Source organism: Myxine glutinosa, chromosome 12 (assembly GCF_964187855.1).
Source record: "Myxine glutinosa chromosome 12, kmMyxGlut1.1, whole genome shotgun sequence".
Taxonomy (NCBI): Eukaryota; Metazoa; Chordata; class Myxini; order Myxiniformes; family Myxinidae; genus Myxine; species Myxine glutinosa.
In genome coordinates, this window is record NC_136272.1 from 86,341,492 (window position 1) to 86,361,625 (window position 20,134).

The following is a 20,134-nucleotide window of genomic DNA, read 5'->3' on the forward strand; positions in this document are numbered from 1 at the left end:
TAATAGAAATAATAATAATCGCAAAAATCCATTCCCAGATTGTAAACGAGCGGTCATGGTGCGAGCACATCCTGTGGGTTCTTCAAATACTGATGGAGCTCCTATGGCTTTTGAACTCAACAAGTGAAGCACCTAAAAATGTCGGCCAGTTGAGAGGGCCGTCTCACAATACCGCTCCGACAAAGAAGACACTTTTGAGCTGCCTCCGACAGCTCGTCTCTGGCCATCATTCAACACTGCCGACAGCTCAGACAACCATCGTGGGTCTCATTAAAAAAAAAAAAAAAAAAAGGTGAGACAAAAAGACGACAATAAAAAAAACGGTGACGGAGGGAATTAAACCGCAATGTGATGCTTCGTCGCCTCGTCTTGGGAACAATATCTACCATGCACTCTCGCACAGGAAATGCAGAGGAATAGGATGTGTAACAGAAAAGGCAAAAAACAAACCAGACAAACAAGAAGCTCATCCATGATGTGTGGACAAAACATTTTGCTTGAAAGCGCCTCAAATACAAACACAATACAAACAACAGCAACGGGTCGCTAATCACAGTAGACGAGAAGCTGGTGCAGCGATGTTGATGGAATGCCGGTGTGGTAAATTAAAGTAATTTATAGACAAGGAAACGATTGAAATTCGCAATTACACACATGCAGGGACCCCTGGCCGCCATTATTAAACGACGGCAGCACTGTTGTGAGAAATTACACCTCATAATTATTCACGTTTCTCTCAAAGCCACGTTACATCATTTGAGAAGCAAACAACAATGGCCTGTGCTGCTTTGTTGCAAATTGATCCTTTCAATGTTTTGCGCCAAGGACGACGACGAATAAAGCTGCAAAAACACCCAAGGATCGTCGCGATTAAACATGACTTTGCAAAGTCTTCAAGTATCGGCGTTTTGTTTGTCCGGTCGGCAGCGGATTCACAGAGAAGGAAATTTGCATATTCGTGTTCATTTTAAAAAACCTCTTCTTTTTACTTCATCTTCTGAAAAAGGCTTGGGAAACGTTGTTGAAGGTTCAAAAAATCGCAACGCCTGGGAATAGCGCGACGGCGAATTTACTCAAAAAATATATTTTTAAAAATCCGGTTCATTCTGAGCAATTAGGTAGAAAACCCCGTTATTTGCACTGTGTAACCAACAGTGTACCAACGTAGCAAAAGCATGTGGGTTACAGATTTAGCCGTCGCCGTACCACCTACACGTGGACGACGCAACCCACAAAGAGGCAACCGAAAAATACAATTCACGACGGTCCACACACACACACACACATCTCTGAAACGACCATCACAAAACGATCGGCCGGCTTGCAGTTTCATACGGTACATTGTGAAGGGAGGCCGAGTGGACTACCTGAACGTTCGACTCGAATTTGCAGACTAATAAGTGTCGGATCGAACAATTCAACTTGAAACCTTTTGATTCGGTCGTGTCAAGTTATTCCCTTGTTATTATTTCAATGGACCTGAACAGGCCACAATTCACAAAGCACGATTGCTAATGGATGCGTCAGATCTTTGCTTGTTCTTTGGACTCGTGCTGGGATGAGAAGCTCTGTTGACACGAGGGACCTTCTGGATCCAAGCCTACTTGCTATTCTACCCACTCTAAAAGGCAACGCCATCATGCAAACCGCACACGTGCTGTCTAAGTGAAGCCAACTCCGTGCTTTCAAGCCACGGAGGTCTTTCCAAGACGAACCGCGTGTGTTTACAGCTACTGTGAGCACAACCCTTCTACAAGTTCTATAGTCCTCACGAACGGCATGAGTGCGGACAGCACGGAAACACAAAATGGCTACATAGCTCACGGCCAACACTTTTCAAAAGGTAAACTCGAACGCTCCATGTTCTAAGTGCACAAATCAATACTAGATACTAGTTTGCTAACCCACTGCTGGTTATACCTCTGCATCAAAGTGCATATGCACAGAGTTACACGTCTAGCTGCTAACAATTTAACCAATAGGTTTTTGTTAATCACCACCGAAGACAGATTTTCTTTCTTACACCAAAACACAGTTCAATTAGAAGAGAACTTTTTGGAACCACAACCTTTCTCGTACTAACTCCTCAATACTGGCCTCCAAACAGCTTACTACAGCAGTCTCAACTTCCGTCCACCAGCATAAGCAGTTAACGACAGGTTGACCGGTAAGAATAGCTGTACGATTCTATTCTAGCGAACAGTGAAATAACTACCTATCGAGAGCCACTTGGGTGCATATGGGAGGAAATTACAGGACGAAGAATACTGCTGGCCCTTTCATTGCAGTGACAATGGTGTAATCAGCACAATGAGAAAAAGCACGTCGGCCAAAGACTGAGGTCAATTGCTTTTGTCCACATGCAAATCAGCTTAGATTTCCTACGACCTGCCTTTAATCAGCATGCAGGCAAGAGCATTGGATGGCATAGAGGTCGCGGCACTGCCAGGAGAAAAACTTATATCCACAGACGCTTGGGGAATGTGGGCCACATCGTGAAGGATGCTACGAAAGGTGGTGGTCACAGCCTTACTCCTTACCGTGCCGAGCAGTACAAGCTCTAGCCTAGCCATAACCCTGGATCTTCCGGCTCGTATTGATGGCTGGCAAGCGAGGCATCGGGAAACGAAGTGACGGGGGACCGGGAGGTAAAAATATCGGGCGAGGTGCGGAAAGGTTGAGGGTTTGAGGTGGTGGCCTAAGCTTATAAAGCTGAGAGAGCTCGAGGTCCTCGAGGCGCTGAGAGAGAGCGAGCTTCTGCTGGAGGGCGGCACGGAGCAATGCGTTGAGGGTGCGCTTTTCCTCCTCGGCCGCAGAGAGCTGACTCTGCATGGCCTCCAGCTGAGCCATGTACTCATCACAGCTGCATTGAAGAGGGCAGGAATGGAGAGCAGTAGATTAAACGCCAAAAAACAAAACAAAAACAAAGAGATGAAGATGACAGACGAATATGGACTCACCGTGAAGTGAACATGGCTCGCAGGGAAGCAAACGTTGCCGAGTCTTCCTTGAGAGCCTTTAATTCATGCCTCAGCTTCAGCATGGTCCCTGTTCCCTGAGCCTTTTCACTCTCATACTTGCTCTTTAAATTCCCCAAGGCAACCTCAGCAGTCTGCAAAAGTGCGGAAAACCAGACTCAATTCAGAGTATTCACAACTTCCTATACAACTAGTCATAACCAATGTGAACACCCGAAAATTCTGTACAAGTCATTGGCACGACAAATCACCAAGATTACAGTTAAACAATCATTTAATATTTTCACAATACTCAAAACTAGTTGCTGGAAAAACTACAGCTACTCGAGGTAGAATTTCTGGAACCACAAACCTGGAGATTACAAATTGAAAATTCTCCTCTTTGTGAGCAGTCGCTCATGTTCGACATTTCAAGATCGGCAGTGATGGGAAAACTCTGCCTCAAAACGTTAAAGTGCATCTTGTGGGATAGCAATCTGTATAATTTAACTAAAGGCTTGAAAGGAAATGTTTTTTGGAAACAGATTTTAAAAATTGAGAATATGTATTCAGGATTAATAAAATTCGATAAAGGTCAAAATCAAAGTCAGAATATCTACTCAGGTTCAAAACATGTATGTACAGCATGTATGTATGAACATACACACATACGTTTCATCAAAATAGTGTGTGTAGTTTCAGAGGAAAAAGCAAATTCCTATTTTGGGGGGTCAAACCTGGATCCACTTTGACCCTGGTAAACCCCCTCAGACCCCGATTCTTTTTAATACCGTGAACCAACTTTAGTCACAACACAACAAATATCATTTGTGCCAAATTTGGTCGCAATCCCATCAGCGGTTTCGGAGAAGTTTCAAGTGTTAACGGACGGACTGATGGACGGACGGACAATGCGCCATCGCATAAGCTCTCTTGAACTTAGTTCCAGGTGAGCTAAAAATCGAGCCCTGAGGAGGTGTATTGGGGAGGGGGGGGGGGTTGTCCCCCAAAATAGGTATTTGCTTCTTTCTCAGAATATACACACACAATTCTGATGAAACTTGACCACAACCTTAATCACCCATGTTGTACCAAAGTTTTTTTCACAGCATTAAAAATCGGCCCATGAGGGTTCTACTGGGGGGTTGCCCCCCAAAATAGGTATTTGCTCTTTTCTCTGAAACTACATACACAATTTCAGTGAAACTTCACTACAACCTTCATCACCCGTGATGTACCAATGTTTGTTCAATGTATAGGAAAAATTGGGGTTTGAGGAGGTATACAGGATGGGAGTGGGGGGGGGGGGGGGGGGTGTAGGTCTGAAATATACAGGTAGGAGGTATACAGGTAGCCTCGATTCTTATACTCTTATATACATCCCCATATGAACCCACAAGGAGTTCTTGATAGTAAGGTTAATATCCAAGTACCTTAATACTCCTATTCTCGGGATTGTTATGTTTTAGCTGGTAGATAATTATTAATCATAACCGACCCGGGTACTATGCTGCGGTAGGGGTTGCCCCCCCAAATAGGTATTTTTTGGTTTGTTTGTTTCAAGTCTTATGATTTTGTTCGTATGATTCTGCATGCTGCCCTGTCTTCCAGCAACCATTTCAATTGGTTTAACACTAGAACCCCCGGAGCGGTCAATTAAATTTGACCGCAAGCACATGTTTGGTAGCTGACTAAGAGTGTAATTACTCAGAATATATATATTTTTTGTTCACAAAAAACATACATTTTTTGTTCACAGTTTTGATTTTCCTTGACTTTTCTTGATTCAGGGTGTTGAATATTCACACAAAATATTGACCTCCTGACCTCAACCACATTTGAGTTACAGGTTATTATACCTAAAACCGCCACTGCGGTCAATTTGACCGCTAAGGAAATGTATTGCATAAAACACATGGGTTCAGCATTGATGAATTGTAATTTGAGATAAGTTATTATCAATACATGTTTCGATGAGATTTCATCTCTGTGTGCCGAATCTGCTAAACAGGAAGTGCATGTAAAATTTCCAAAAATTTCATTCGTTCGTTCATTTATTCGATTTCAGACGGTGTACTGTATTCACGCTATACAGTAAACATGTCACGGCGGCCGGGGCTCACGGACAAAGAGATTTTTGAGCTATTAGGTAGGTGGGTGAGGCTGGTAGTTCTAGTGTTAAAAATACCTTTAGTCATGTAGTATATCGATTATTCTACCAGGTGAGCGCCAGGGGTATTGCCCCTATGTTTATGTCATGTCTCGTGGTTTGGTCGCCATATTAACTTAGAAGTTTTTTTTTTAACCCTTCTCTGAAACCGCTTCACCGATCGATGTGAAACCTGTCATGTTTGGTAAAATGTGATACTCGTGGCCAAAAATATTGGCACACTCGCACATTTTTCAAATAACTGACAATTTTCTCAAAAAATAAGTTGAAATTGATAAAAGTATTTGGTCTCCACAATTCTGAATTTCACTGTTAATATTACAGAACCTTTGTTTTTTATTCAAAACTTAATATATCCTTTTAAATCAGAAAATAAAAATAAATAGCATTGAAGAAATTATCGACACCCTCGACTTAATATTTGGTAGCACAGACTTTGGACAAAATAACTGCAGTCAAGCACTTCCTCCAGCCATGAATGAGCTTCCTGCACCTCTCTACTGGCAGTTTGGCCCAATCTTTTGTGCAAACTGCTCCAGTTCTCCCAGATTTGAAGGGTGCATTCATCCAACTGCAGTTTTCAGATCTCCCCACAGGTGTTCAATGGGATTTAGATCTGGACTCATTGCTGGCCACTTCAGAACAGTCCAGCGTTTTGTCTTGAACCATTCCTGAGTGTTTTTTGTCCCCCGTCGCACCGCGGAGCGAAAGGGGTACGATGGTTTTCCCCTCCGTCCGTGTGTGCGCCCGTCCGTCCGTCTGTGCGTGCATAAGCGAAAGACTGAATTCTAATTTGGTGTGTGGGTGCAACTAGGCATATGGAAGAACCCTATTGAAAATTAGTTCGCCACGTCAAAATCCAAGATGGCTGTCACCATATCTAAACCTTGTAAGCGCGATATCTTGAAAAGTAAATGTCTGAACATTGTGAGCGGAATATCTTGAAAAATAAATGAACTACTAACTTCTAATCTGGTGTGTGGGTGTATCTAGGCATAAGGAAGAACGCTATTGAAAATTGGGTCGCCACGTCAAAATCCAAGATGGCCGCCGCCATGTATGTCTGAACCTTGTGAGCGGAATATCTTGAAAAATAAGCGAAGTACCAACTTCTAATCTGGTGTGTGGGTGTATCTAGGCATAAGGAAGAACGCTATTGAAAATTGGGTCGCCACCTCAAAATCCAAGATGGCCACCACCATACACAGTATATGTCTGAACCTTGTGAGCGAAATATCTTGGAAAAATAAACGAACTACTAACTTCTAATCTGGTGTGTGGGTGTATCTACGCATAAGGAAGAACGCTATTGAAAATTGGGTCGCCACGTAAAAATCCAAGATGGCCACCTTGCGTCTTCCACTTTGTCAACTCACATCACTTCACCGACGGGGGACCTAGGCATAACGCTTGTTGAAGTGTGTTTGGGGTCATTGTCCTGCCGCAAGACCCATGACCTTCGATGGAGACCCAGCTTTCTGACACTGCGTTCAACATTGCGCTCCAAAATGCCTTGGTTATCCCCTGATTTAATGATGCCATGCACACATTCAAGGCACCCAGTGCCAGAGGCAGCACAGCAACCCCAAAACATCACTGAGCCTCCTCCATGTTTAACTGTATGGAAGGTGTTCTTTTCTTTGAAGGCTTCATTTTGTTTTCTGTAAACATAGAGATGATGTGCTTTATCAAAAAGCTCTAATTTGGTCTCATCTGTTCACAGGACATTCTTCCAGAAGGAGTTTGGCTTGTTCGTGTGTTTTGGCAAACTCTAGTCGCGCTTTCTTCTGTCTCTCTCTCTCAGCAGTGGGGTCCTCCTGGGTCTCCAACCAAAGAACCCCCTTTCATAGAGTTGGCGACGGATGGTGGGAGTTAAACTGTCGTGCCTTGTGTCTGAAGGTCAGCTTGAATCTGTTTGGCAGTTGATCGAGGTGCTTTCTCCAACATTCAAAAAATCCTTCACTGCAATCTTCAACCAAGTTTTCTCTTGCAGCCATGTCCAGGGAAGTTGGCTACAGCGTCATGGGCCTTAAACTTCCTGATAACATTGCGTACGGTGGACACAGGAACATCAAGGTCTCTGGAGATGGACTTGTAGCCTTGAGATTGTCCATGCTTGGCTACAATCTTGTTTCTGACCTCCTCAGACAATTCTCTGGTTTTCTTTCTTTTCTCCATGCTCTCATTGCGATACACACAGTGACACAAAACAGCAGAATGACTCCTTTTTTTTTTCTTCTTCAAACAGGTTGAATGAGTTATTTTTTATATTGCAGACACTTTTTTTTGTATACTGAATCGAGGCTCGTGAAAGAGCTGACAACCGCGAGGGAAAGACAGCACAGGGGGACCACGAGGGAAAGACAGTACAGGGGGACCACGAGGGAAAGACAGTACAGGGGGACCACGAGGGAAAGACAGTACAGGGGGACCACGAGGGAAGGACAGCACAGGGGGACCACGAGGGAAAGACAGTACAGGGGGACCACGAGGGAAAGACAGACTTGACTTGAACTTGAAAGAAAGACTTGAAACTCAACACAGGTGAGTTCAATTCCAAAGTAAAGGAGAATCACCTGCTTGAAATCTAATTATTTCTAACAACTTCTAAAAGGTGCCAATAATATTGTCCGGCCCATTTTAGGTTTTTCTGTGTCGAATAAGGTAAGATTTCGTAATTTTTTCAGCTTTTTTTGTTTTGTTCCACTGAAAACCAAAGAAATACATATGTGGATACCAAAAGATTCTTTAACTTCAACAATTTTCTGGAAGAAATGGTGCATTATTTGAAAATAGTGCAAGGGTGCCAATATTTTTGGCCACGACTGTACTTGAGAACAGCTGAAGGGATTTAAAACAAACTTGTTTATTAGCTCATCTTGAACGCAGTTCTGGGGAGCTTATGTGATGGCGCATCGTCCGTCCATCAGTCTGTAAACAGTTTCAACCTCTTCTCCGAAACCGTTGATGGGATTGTGGTGAAACTTGGTACAAATGATATTTGTTATGGTGTGACTAAAGTTTGTTCATTGCATAAAATAAATTGTGGTTTAAGGGGGTCTTCCAGGGGTCAAAGTGGATCCAGGTTTGACCCGCAAAATAGGAATTTGCTTTCTCCTCTGAAACTACACACACAATATTTCGATGAAATTTGACCACAACCTTCATCACCCATGATGTACCAAAGTTTGTTCAAGGCACTAAAAAGTCGGGCCGTCAGGAGGAGTATGGGGGGTTGGTTGCCCCCCAAAATAGCTATTTGCTTTCTTCTCAGAAACTACACACACAATTCTGATGCAACTTGACCACAACCTTAATCACCCATGTTATACCAAAGTTTGTTCACGGCAAAGAAAATCAAAGTCTAAGGGGGTCTAACGGAGGGGTCAAAGTGGGTCCAGGTTTGACCCCCCCAAAATAGTTATTTGCTTTCTTTTCTGAAACTACACACACAATGTTGATTAAACTTGACCACAACATTCACCACCCATGCTGTAACAAAGTTTGTTCATGGCATAAATAAAAAACTGCCGCTTTGGGGGATTATAGAGAGGGGGGGGGGGGGGGTTGCCCCCCAAAACAGGTATTTGCTTTTTTTCTCAGAAACTACACACAAAATTTCGATGAAACTTGACCACAACCTTCACCACCCGTGATGTACCAACGTTTGTTCTGTGCTCCTAGTTTCCGTGTGCATCCCTGTGTGTACCATATAAAAGTGTTAATCGGCCTCATACTCACTTAGCCATATTGACAGAGTCTTCTTCACCCTGATATGTGCCCTCTCACATGCCACACCCTCTCATGCCATATATGGATAGATAGCTTGGAAGTATTATGAAGGCGATTTGTGTGATATAGTGTTCAAGTGTATAATACAATTTAAATAAAGGTTTTAAAAGGTTTAAAGGCGAATAAATAAATAAATTCCAAATTTTAACGTTGTTTAACCCAGTGTCCATCACATCACCCGATCTAACACGTTACATTAGTTATTCGTACCTGTTGTTTGTGTCCTTTATGATGTCATTAAAACAGTAAGTTACCTGTTTGGAATGATTTTCAATTATGTTTGATTGCCAGGCAGGCAGAGAGTAAAATAATTATCTCACTCCTCTCTGCGCATGTGCAGTCGTGACAAATTCAGAGCCAAGGTAGCCTATGGTTAAACGGCAAAGTTGTCTTTCTGGCAAAATATAACATTGCATTTTAATAAGGTGTTCCTTAATCATAAAATGACGATCATAAACTGATCAGACGGACAGACGTACGGACAGAATGAACTAATTTCTTAACCCTGCGTTTTGCTTCACAAGGGGTAATGATGAGCAGGGCAGGAAGACTGCAAAATAAAGATGAAATGAACTGTAGAACCGAACATGGTTTTGGATTTGAAGCAACACAACTCCTCATTTTTAGCTCATCTTCATGATCCCTCATGCTCACACCCAATTGTCAACAAGAAGAAAAAAGACAAAATGTCATAGCCCCCGTGGTTTTAGTAATTTTGCTGTACAGAGTTCAAGGCCGTCAGTCGGCCATCTTTGGTCGGATTACAAAACAAAATCGATCTTTGCATGTCGAGAAATGGTTGGGGACATGTTTAAGTAACAAAATGTCCACCAGTCAGCCATATTCGATCTGATCTCAAAAGAAAATGACGTGCATATGTAACCCATCATTCATTTTCTGTGTGCCAGGTTTGAACAAGATCGGTAAATGCATGTTCGAGAAATGGTTGAGGACGTGGTCAATATCAAGTTTTTTTTTACAATTAAATGGCTGCCAGTCTACCAGTCGGCCATATTTGATCGCATCATGAAATAATGTGATGTGCATTTATATGCCATCATATGTTGTATTTGTGCCAAGTACAAATCAAATTTGTCCATACATCTCCGAGATATTGTTGCGGACACATGCACGCATGGACGGACAGGCGGACGGACGGACGAGACCCAATCCATAAACCCCCGTTTTGGATCAAGTCCAACGGGGGCTAATAAAGTGCAAAAAACAACAACAGGAAGAACCAAATAAATCTCTGGTGTGAATCTATGCAGTACAATGAAATGCAAGGAAACAAAACACACAAGAAGACTAAATACTTGGCCCTTCATGCTGAGCAGCACCATCACATGAAGCAGTTAGTGATAATTGTCCAATCTTAACCATAAATCAGAGAATCTGGCAATGATGCTGTTACACAATGGCCTCCTGTGTTTTTATATATTATTTTAATAGAGTTGGGGTCTTCATCAAATTATTCAATAAAGATAATGACTCTATGCACCATCATGTGCGAGGCAGAGAGTTGGGATTAAGAGTGGAAAATACAAAATGTTATTCACGAAAAGGCAATATTGGAAATCAATACCTGCTTGTTTGCCTTGAGGACTGTGCGCAGTGTGGCGATCTGCTCACGTTTTGTGCTCAACAGTGATCGTAGCTTCAGCACCTCTTCAGTGAGTCCTTCACGCTCACGCTCTGCAATTTCATCATCCCTGTCAGTCACCTCACTATGCCGTTTTGCTGCTGCCGCTACCGCTGCCGCTCGTTCTGTAGCCTCTTTGAGGTGTCGCATCTGTTCTCTGACAATGGTCATCAAAGCGGAAACACCGAGTGGTTCTGCACGAAGGTCCACCACGCTCACCGGTAGCGAAGCATCCATGCATGCCAGCACTGACTGAGGTATTGCATCACTGTGGTTTTCAAGGTTTGGGGCATCAACGTCATTCATACAGATGTGTCTTGAGAGAGCAGCAAGCTCCTCTGTGAAACCAACTAGTTGCTCACGTGCTGTGGCCAGTGCCTCTTGACTCCCTGATGTGGCTTCCTGAGTCTTCTTGAGATCATCCTCAAGCCTCTCGATAACCTTGCGCTGCTTCTCATTCTCATCCTTAAGTTGAGCCAACTGCTCCTCAGAGTCCTCACTGGGCTCTTCTTCCTTCTCCTGCTCCCAAGTGTCTCCAGCTTGCACTGAACACTCCTTTCCTTCACCCTTCCCTAATGCTCGCAGCTCAAATACAGCTGCAACTAATGCCTTGACATGTGCATGAGGCACCTCCTTTCCATCAACACTGAGTGCCAATCCATCACCATCACTTCCAATGGCACGCCCCACCGCAGAACACCACTTGCTGGCCAACAAAAAGCCAAGAGGTTTCAGCTGCTCAACGAGCTTGTTCAATATCTGCTGCTTGTCACTAAGAGCAGCTCTGGTGGATGTGAGCTCATCTTCTGCTCCTTCCAGCTTGGACAGCAGAGCATCTCTTTCCTCCTGCATCTGGAGAAATCAAAACCATTTAATGTGTTAGTTTAAATTTCCACCACAGTTTTCATGCAAATTGATGCAATCTTGGAACAGCAGTTGACATCATGTGTTAGTCAATGAGGATGTCAACAAATCTTCTCCATATGAATATGGACATTTTTCTGGTACACCTTCATTGATTCATCAGAGTAAATATCGAATGTACACCAAAGTACAATACCACATAGTTGCAATAAAACATGTCACCATGGTTACACAGAAAATACTTGATCAATGTCTTTCACGAATAAATTATATAAACATATAGGAAGGGCCCTCCCATGACTCGGCAATTAAGGAGGGCAGCTATGGGGATGGGCATGACCTCATCGGCACAGGATGCCAAATCTTGAGTTAGCAGGGAGTGCCTGCGAGGAGTCACACTGCTCAGCACCTATATTGTGCAAGGCACAGAACGAAAATTTGAGGGCTGGGCCCAAATGTGATAGAGCACCAACACATGCGGTTATGAGTAAATTGGCTGAGTAGAACCACTATATAGGGGGTTTAATGATAAAGAGAAACGACTGTTGAGAAAACTTATGATAGAATAGGGATCCCCCTCCACCGCCTTTGTACCATTTTTGGATGTCTGCGGCCGTTGGTGTAAGGTAATTGGATTTTGCGCGGACCCATTGTGGCCCAAACTTTTAGTATAGGAATATGTACACCTCCCCATCGGACTAATCCGCCGGCGAGCCTTGTGGTGCCACGCCACCTCATCATGTTTGTCACTGCATGTGCCTCAACTTTTCCTCCCAGGAGATAGTATAGTTTGAGGGATTAGTGGGCCCAGGAGGAACAGACAAGTCTAGCAGAGCTTAGAGGGACAGTATTTAGGATTGAGGAAGTAAAGGGACATGGTTAGAGTTAGAATAGAGGAATTAGCGGGGGTAGATAGGTTAGGATAGGGTCAAAGCCATCCACCTGCTTTGCTGTCTGAGCTGACTGAGCCAGCCACCTGCCTCCCAAGACAGTACGCATACCACACCAGAGATGCCGGCCAGCAATCCCTTGCCTGGCCCAGTTGCCTTGCCAGTTTGCCTGGTTTGCAGGTTGCCTTGCCACTTGCCTGTTTGCCTAGTTGCCTGTGTGTCATGCCATGTGTTGCCATTGCCCATGCCATTCACCTGTTGTGTGTTTTTGTCAACAGGCCATTGAGGGCCAAGAGTTGTTCAGTTTGAGGGCCTTATGCAATTAAAAGGCCAGTGCTAGGCCGAAAAACTCACCTTTTCTGAGAGATGACCTTGCTGTTTGTTTCTTGAAGTGGGCCACGTGAGCCAAGAGGTCTCCCACGTGGTCCCACCAATGTGCTGCGGGCAGTGGGCCTTGTTTGATCAATGAAGTGGGGCACAAGAGCTGAATGACTCACCTCGTATTGAGCGGCTATGTGGGCCCAGTGTAAGTATGTGGACCCTTCAGGCCGAAGAGTGCCATCAAGCTGATGGGGAAGAGGTCAATGCCAGGCAGTGGGGGGAGGGTGGCATTGAAAACTCTGGACTACAAATAAGCATGAAGAGTGCCCACCTGGTCAAATCAGCCTTTTCCACAAAGGTACAGAATCCGAATGTAAAAGTACAAGTGTCGTTTAAGTTTGAGTGGATAGCCGTACTCACGCAACGCATTAGTTTTATTGTTTGGTTTAGCATAGAAATGTGATTGTAAACAACAAGTGTCAGAGTAGGGGGAGTTGTATAAAATAAGGGGGAAGAAAGTGAAAAAAATGAGGAATGGAGGAGGATGAAAAAACCTCGGGAGAGGGTGAATGGAGAGGTAGGGATAGCGTGACGGTTGTGAACGTGGGTTAGACTTTGTACACCCCTGTGCTGGTAAAAGCACAAACACAAATAGTAGTCAGTTACTTCCTTGGTATTCTGTTTGCAAGAATGCAAGATTTCAAAAATATTACCTGAGAAAGGTCCTGCTTCATCTTTTGGATTGCACCTCCGTTCAATTCGCTTAGCAGGTCAGCCACCATGTCAGGAACTGGTTGAGACCCTTGGCCGTAGAGGAATTCAGAAACACCGAGTCCGTTCTTTAAGCCTCCATCAGAAGTATCAGCTATCTCATGATTCTGCATTTCTGCTCCAGCATCAGCAACTTCCATGGGGGCATCTCCATGATCGTAGCAATTTCTCAGGTTAGCCATGTCAGACACTTTGCTATGACCATTTACAGCAGCATTCCCATTGACAACCTTACAGAGATGAGCTTCAAAGCCAAGGTCATCGCTTTGTGCCTCCACAAATTTGCCATTTGCCTCGGAACCGTTGTCCGTACGATAGCGATTCCGAGTCAAACTCGAAGGAAGACCGATATCGTTGCCAATAATATCACCATTGAGATTCTCATCTTCCACTTCCATGGATCCGTCAAGGCAACCATTAATGGGCTTCACCTCCTCACACCCAGAACGTTCCACAGTAGTTGCATGCACCCCAAGTGGAGACAATTCTGTGAGCATTAGAGCAGTGTGCTGACTGCCGAGTGAGGCTTCATGCATTGCAACATACCGAGACAAATCGGCACGCAAGCTGTTTTTCTGCTCACGCTCAGCTGCAACTGCCTCCAGTGCTTCTGCCAGTTGCCGTGTACTGATTTTCTCCAACCGTTCGGCCTCTTCAAGCTGGGCCTGCAGCACTTCAGTCTCCTCAGCCAACCGTCTTGTATCCAGCTTTAGCGTCTCAAATTCCACCTGCCAACAACACAAACACTGAGTTTCTTTTTATCCTGATCCGTAAAATCAAAAAACTCTGTCCTTTACTTCCAAAATTGCTTTCTAATTTAATAGGCTCTAACAGTTCAGGTCAACTCACACTAAAATAATTCCCTTACCAAACAATATGCAAGAGCTGCAACAACATATACTCAACACCTGACATAATGTAGATGATCAGGGTGTCATAAATAAAATCAATCACTTGACGCTTTCACAGGTTCAAGCATTTTGTATCAAATCTATATATAATGGAGCAAGTGTTTGTCTGAATGTGTCTGCTCTATACCCATTCGTTGCATTCAATAGACATAGTCACAATCCAATAATACATAATGAATAGATACAGTCGTGCTCCACCTCACATTAAAACAGTACATAATTAATAGATATACTCACATGGGTTGCCCGAGGCTTCACCTCAACAAGGGTTCACCATCTGCCCGTGTTATTCGCTTTTATATACAGTATATACAGTATACTTTTACATATATATATATATATATATATATATATATATATATATATATATATATATATATATATATATATACAGTGGAACCTTGACTTACGAGTGCACCAACTTACGAGTTTTCCGAGATACGAGCCGTCGCTCGGGCGGTTTATTGCTTTGAGATGCGAGCCGAGATTTGAGTTACGAGCTTTCGCCACCCGCCACCAGGTGGGTTCCGGTCACGTGGTTATCTTGCCGTGCAAGTATCTCTGCCGTATATCGCTGCTGCTTTGTTTTCGCATTTTGGTTATTTTGGAAAATTTCTTAGTTTTAACCATGGGTCCTAAGAAATTGAGTGCCAAGGGAAGAGAGGATGATGTGCTTGGATATAAAACACGCAATCGTCGAAAAACATGAGCGAGGTGTGCGTGTTGTCGACTTGGTGAGGCGGATGTGAAGGCAGCTGAAGATTTTATTATAACTTTTGCCGAACTGATAGAAGCCGAACGATACATCCCCCAGCAAATCTTTAACTGTGACGAGACAGGGCTCTTCTGGAAAAAGATGCTGAGGAGGACGTATATAACGGCAGAGGAGAAGAGCATGCCAGGCCACAACTTGTTCAGAGTGCCGGCGATAGCTCGCCTTCTCTTTGTGGAAAACACGGTACTGAGAAGAAGAAGAGGATGATGTGCTTGGATATAAAACACGCAATCGTCGAAAAACATGAGCGAGGTGTGCGTGTTGTCGACTTGGTGAGGCGGATGTGAAGGCAGCTGAAGATTTTATTATAACTTTTGCCGAACTGATAGAAGCCGAACGATACATCCCCCAGCAAATCTTCAACTGTGACGAGACAGGGCTCTTCTGGAAAAAGATGCCGAGGACGACGTATATAACGGCAGAGGAGAAGAGCATGCCAGGCCACAACTTGTTCAGAGTGCCGGCGATAGCTCGCCTTCTCTTTGTGGAAAACACGGTGAGATCCTTAACATCCAACAACTAATGGGACACAAACGGGGCGCCCAGTTTAGCGGTACACACATTGATGAATCACCCTGCCTGTGAAACACCGACATGACAGGTTATAGCTGGGTCGGGATTCAAACCCAGGCTGGACAGTTTAGAATCAAGTGTGCGTACCTCCAGTCCAGGCCATCCTGCCAACTTGTATGCTGCATACAGGTGAAATATAAAGCGCGAGATATTTTTATATATACTGTATATTTAAAAAAAAATTGGTGTGGTTTTTGGCGGGCTGGAACGGATTAATAGCATTTCAATGCATTTTAATGGGGAAATTTAATTTGAGAAACGAGCAAATTGAGTTACGAGCTCGGTCACAGAACGAATTAAACTCGTAAGTCAAGGTTCCACTGTATATATATATATATATATATAAATATATATGAATGAATGAATGAATGAATGAATATATATATATATATATATATATATATATATATATATATATATATATACAGTCACGTGAAAAAGTAAGTACACCCCGTGTAAAGTTTTGACTTTTTCAACATATTTCAACATACAGCTATTTGATCTTCATTTCAACAATATTGATAAATAAAGGTGATATAATATAACAAATATCAGGAAACATTTACATTTTGTAGTCCATTGTATAATTTAAATAAACATAAATGCAAATTTCGCATGTGGAAAAAGTAAGTACACCCCTACATTTATCACTACTTCAAATACCTAAAATTAGAATCAGGTGCACCAGCTCAGGTGCAAATGATTAGAACATCGTTGGAGGATCTTGGAGGAACCTGTCTTATTTAAACCTCAGACATTTCGTTTGGTTTGCTCTTTGTTGTTGAAGTGTGCGGCGTCACAATGCCGAGATCAAAAGAGCTCTCTGAGGCCTTCAGAAAGAAGGTTATAGATGCCTACGAGTCTGGGAAGGGATTTAAAAAGATTTCCAAACAATTTGAAATAAATCATTCGACTGTCCGGAAGATCATCTACAAGTGGAGAAGATTCCAAACAACTGCCAACTTGTTCAGGCCAGGCCGCCCCAGCAAGTTCAGCCCGAGAGCAGACCGCAAGATGCGGAAAGAAGTCTCTAAGAACCCCAGAATGTCATCATGGGACCTACAGGTAGCTCTTGCCACTGTTGATGTCAAAGTGCACGAGTCTACCATTAGAAAGAGGCTGCACAAATTTGATCTGCATGGGAGGTATGCCAGGAGGAAACCTTTGCTGTCCAAAAAGAACATCAGGGCAAGACTAAAGTTTGCCAATGAACACCTCGGCAAAGACCAGCACTTCTGGAACAATGTGCTCTGGACAGATGAGTCAAAGGCAGAGCTATTTGGCCACAGTACCAGAAGATATGTTTGGCGAAAACCAAAGACAGCATTTGACCACAAGAACCTGATACCAACTGTAAAGCATGGTGGTGGAAATATTATGGTTTGGGGCAGCTTTGCTGCATCAGGGCCTGGGCAGCTCACCATCATAGAATCCACGATGAATTCTTCATTGTACCAGAGGGTGCTTGAGGATAATGTGAGGCCATCTGTCAGAAAGTTGAAGCTCAACCGAAGGTGGACCTTGCAACATGACAATGACCCCTAAACATACCAGTAAATCCACCAAGGAATGGCTGAAAAGAAAGGAATGGAGGGTTCTGGAATGGCCAAGTCAAAGCCGGGATCTAAATCCCATCGAGATTTTGTGGGGGGATTTGAAACGAGCTGTGCATGCAAGAAACCCCTCAAGCATCGCACAGCTGAAAGAATTCTGCATGGAGGAGTGGGCAAAAATTTCTCCCAGTCGATGTCAGAGACTGATAGACAGTTATAAGAAACCCCTACTTGAGGTTGTTTCTGCCAAAGGGAGCAATACCACCTATTAGAGCCAAGGGTGTACTTACTTTTTCCACACGCGAAATTTGCATTTATGTATATTTAAATTATACAATGGACTACAAAAATGTAAATGTTTCATGATATTTGTTATATTATACCACCTTTATCTATCAATATTGTTGAAATGAAGATCAAATAGTTGTATGTTGAAATATGTTGAAAAAGTCAAAACTTTACATGGGGTGTACTTACTTTTTCACGTGACTGTATATATATCACATTAATATACAGGATTATAAATAATTAAATTGATATATGTGGGAAAATTACACACGCAGACCGGGAATCGTACCCAGGTCTTCTGGAAAACGTACCAGTGCTCTGTCATCTGAGCTATCTGGGTGACCCTGACCAAGCATGCAATTTTCTCCACAACATTGTTCCAACTGGCAGGAGAGGAAGGGGGTTCATATACAGGGTGACCCAAAAAAACCTCCCACATTTCAAAGGTAAATGAAAAAAAAATGGTTGAAGATAGTCAAGGTTTTATTTGCACACATGAAACTTCTTTCAATACAGTTTTTATTCATCATGTTTTAAAGATGACATCCTCCAAATGGTGGCCGTCATTGTCTATACACGCTTGGAGGCGATTTCTGAAGGCTGCCATGGCTCGACGGGTCATGTCGGGTGGAACAGCGGCTATCTCCTGCTGAATAGCAACCTGAAGGACTTCAAGAGTTTGGGGTCGATGAGTATACACTCGTGATTTAAGGTAGCCCCACAGAAAAAAATCACGAGGGGCGAGGTCAGGGGAACGGGCCGGCCACCCAACATCGCCACGCAACGAGATCACCCGATCCGGAAACATTTCCCTCAGCACTTGCAATGATCTTCGAGCTGTGTGTGCCGTAGCTCCATCGTGCTGAAACCACACATCGAGTTCTTCAAGCTCAAGGTGTTCGAGTTGTGGCTTGAGAAAGTTTTCGAGCATATCAATGTAACGGTCAGAAGTTACGGTAACAGTTACACCACCCTCTTCAAAGAAATAAGGACCCACGATGCCAACATCGGCAACAGCGCACCACACAGTCACTCGATCAGAGTGCAACGGTCTTTCGTGTAGCATGTGAGAGTTGTCTTCAGACCAATAGCGAAAATTTGGTTTGTTTACAGAGCCACTCAAATGAAAATGAGCTTCGTCACTGCACAAGAGAACAGCATCTTCTGGAACACGTTGCAGAATGTTCTCGCATAACTCCCTGCGGCTTATCCAATCTCTCGCATTGAGTTCTTGCACAACCGTCATTTTGTATGGATGGAAGTGGAGGTCTTTGTGTAAGATTCTCCTTGCAGTTTCCCGGGATATCCCTTCAGCTAAAGCATGCTTCCGCACAGAACGTCTCGGAGACTGCACAACAGATCGCCTCAATGCTTCAATATTATCAGGCGTACGAGCGCTCCTAGGTCGACCAGATGATTTTCTTTTTAAAGCTGAGCTTGTTTGCCCCGAAATTCTCAACCCACTGCAAGATGGTTTTCCGATCTGGAACGTTTTGGTTCCGTGGAATACTGAAACGTCTTCGAAAGGCCCTCTGCACGGCGAACACGGAACGGTTGTTTGTGACGAACGCTTCGATAGCGAACGCACGGTGTGCTCCCGACCACGCCATGTTGGCGACTGAGGTTGGTTGGGGTTGGGCTACCAACAGACCCTAGCCCCGCCCCTCCCCTCCCACCTCACTACTGCCAGTGCTACAGCCTTTCGAAATGTGGGAGGTTTTTTTGGGTCACCCTGTATATGCTGGTGGGTGAATGTGCCGTTCATCACGTTTCTGAGTTAAGTGGTGGGGGAAGAGGAGGTGGGGTGGGGGAAGGGGTGGGGGGAAAAAAAGAAAAAAGTGTGATGCCGATCAGGAAGAAGAAGAAGCCATACTACCAAATTCGTACACTTCTGGAATTGATCGATTTATTTGTAAGCAAATGTCTGGTGATTGTTTTGTATTTATTTATGCGAATGTGCACTTGTATATAACTGTCATTAATTTAAAAAGGCTTCGGCACTACCGAGCAATTAATTTTTTTAACTCCAAAAAAACGAACTTTTTTTTGTCATAATTTTTTTTTTTTTGCCCAAAACACTCCCAGGCACTCACTGATGAACATCTGAAAGTTTGACGAGGATCGGTTTAGCCAACTCCGAGAAAAACGGTGACACACAGACAGACATCTCTCTTATATAGTCGATAGCAGAAGTACCCGGTGTTGCCGGGTGGGGGAGGAGATGGAAGGGGGGGGGGGAGGAGATGGAAGGGGCGGGGAGGAGATGGGAGGGGGGGGGGGAGGAGGGGAAGGGATGGGAGGGGGGGGGAGGAGGGGAAGGGATGGGAGGGGGGGGGAGGAGGGGAAGGGATGGGAGGGAGGGGGAGGGATGGGAGGGGGGGGAGGCGGGGAAGGGATGGGAGGGGGGGGAGTGGGGGGTGGCGGAGGGGGGGGAAGGGGGAGATGGAGGGGGAAGGGGAGGGGAGGAGGAGAGAGGGGGGGGAGAGGGGGAAGGGGAGGGGAGGAGGAGAGAGGGGGGAGATGGGGGGATGGGGGAAAGGGGGGACAGGGAGGGGAGGGGTGGGGGGAAGGAGAGTGGAGGGGGGATGGGAGGAGAGAGGGAGGGGGGAGGGGAGGGGAGTGGGGAG

General features: G+C 44.3%; 1 protein-coding gene across 1 annotated transcript in view; it reads right to left on the reverse strand.

Annotated features, from left to right (window-relative positions):
* Positions 1-1,363: 1,363 nt before the first annotated feature.
* Positions 1,364-20,134, reverse strand: part of LOC137437204 (protein bicaudal D homolog 2-like) — a 200,082-nt gene continuing 181,311 nt past the window's right edge. The window contains exons 4-7 of the mRNA XM_068131569.2: positions 13,350-14,135; positions 10,505-11,413; positions 2,961-3,112; positions 1,364-2,863 (exon numbers count right to left, since the gene is read on the reverse strand). Of these exons, the coding sequence (XP_067987670.2) occupies positions 2,566-2,863; positions 2,961-3,112; positions 10,505-11,413; positions 13,350-14,135 (2,145 nt within the window). The 3' untranslated portion in view covers positions 1,364-2,565. The remainder of the gene's footprint in view (positions 2,864-2,960; positions 3,113-10,504; positions 11,414-13,349; positions 14,136-20,134) is intronic.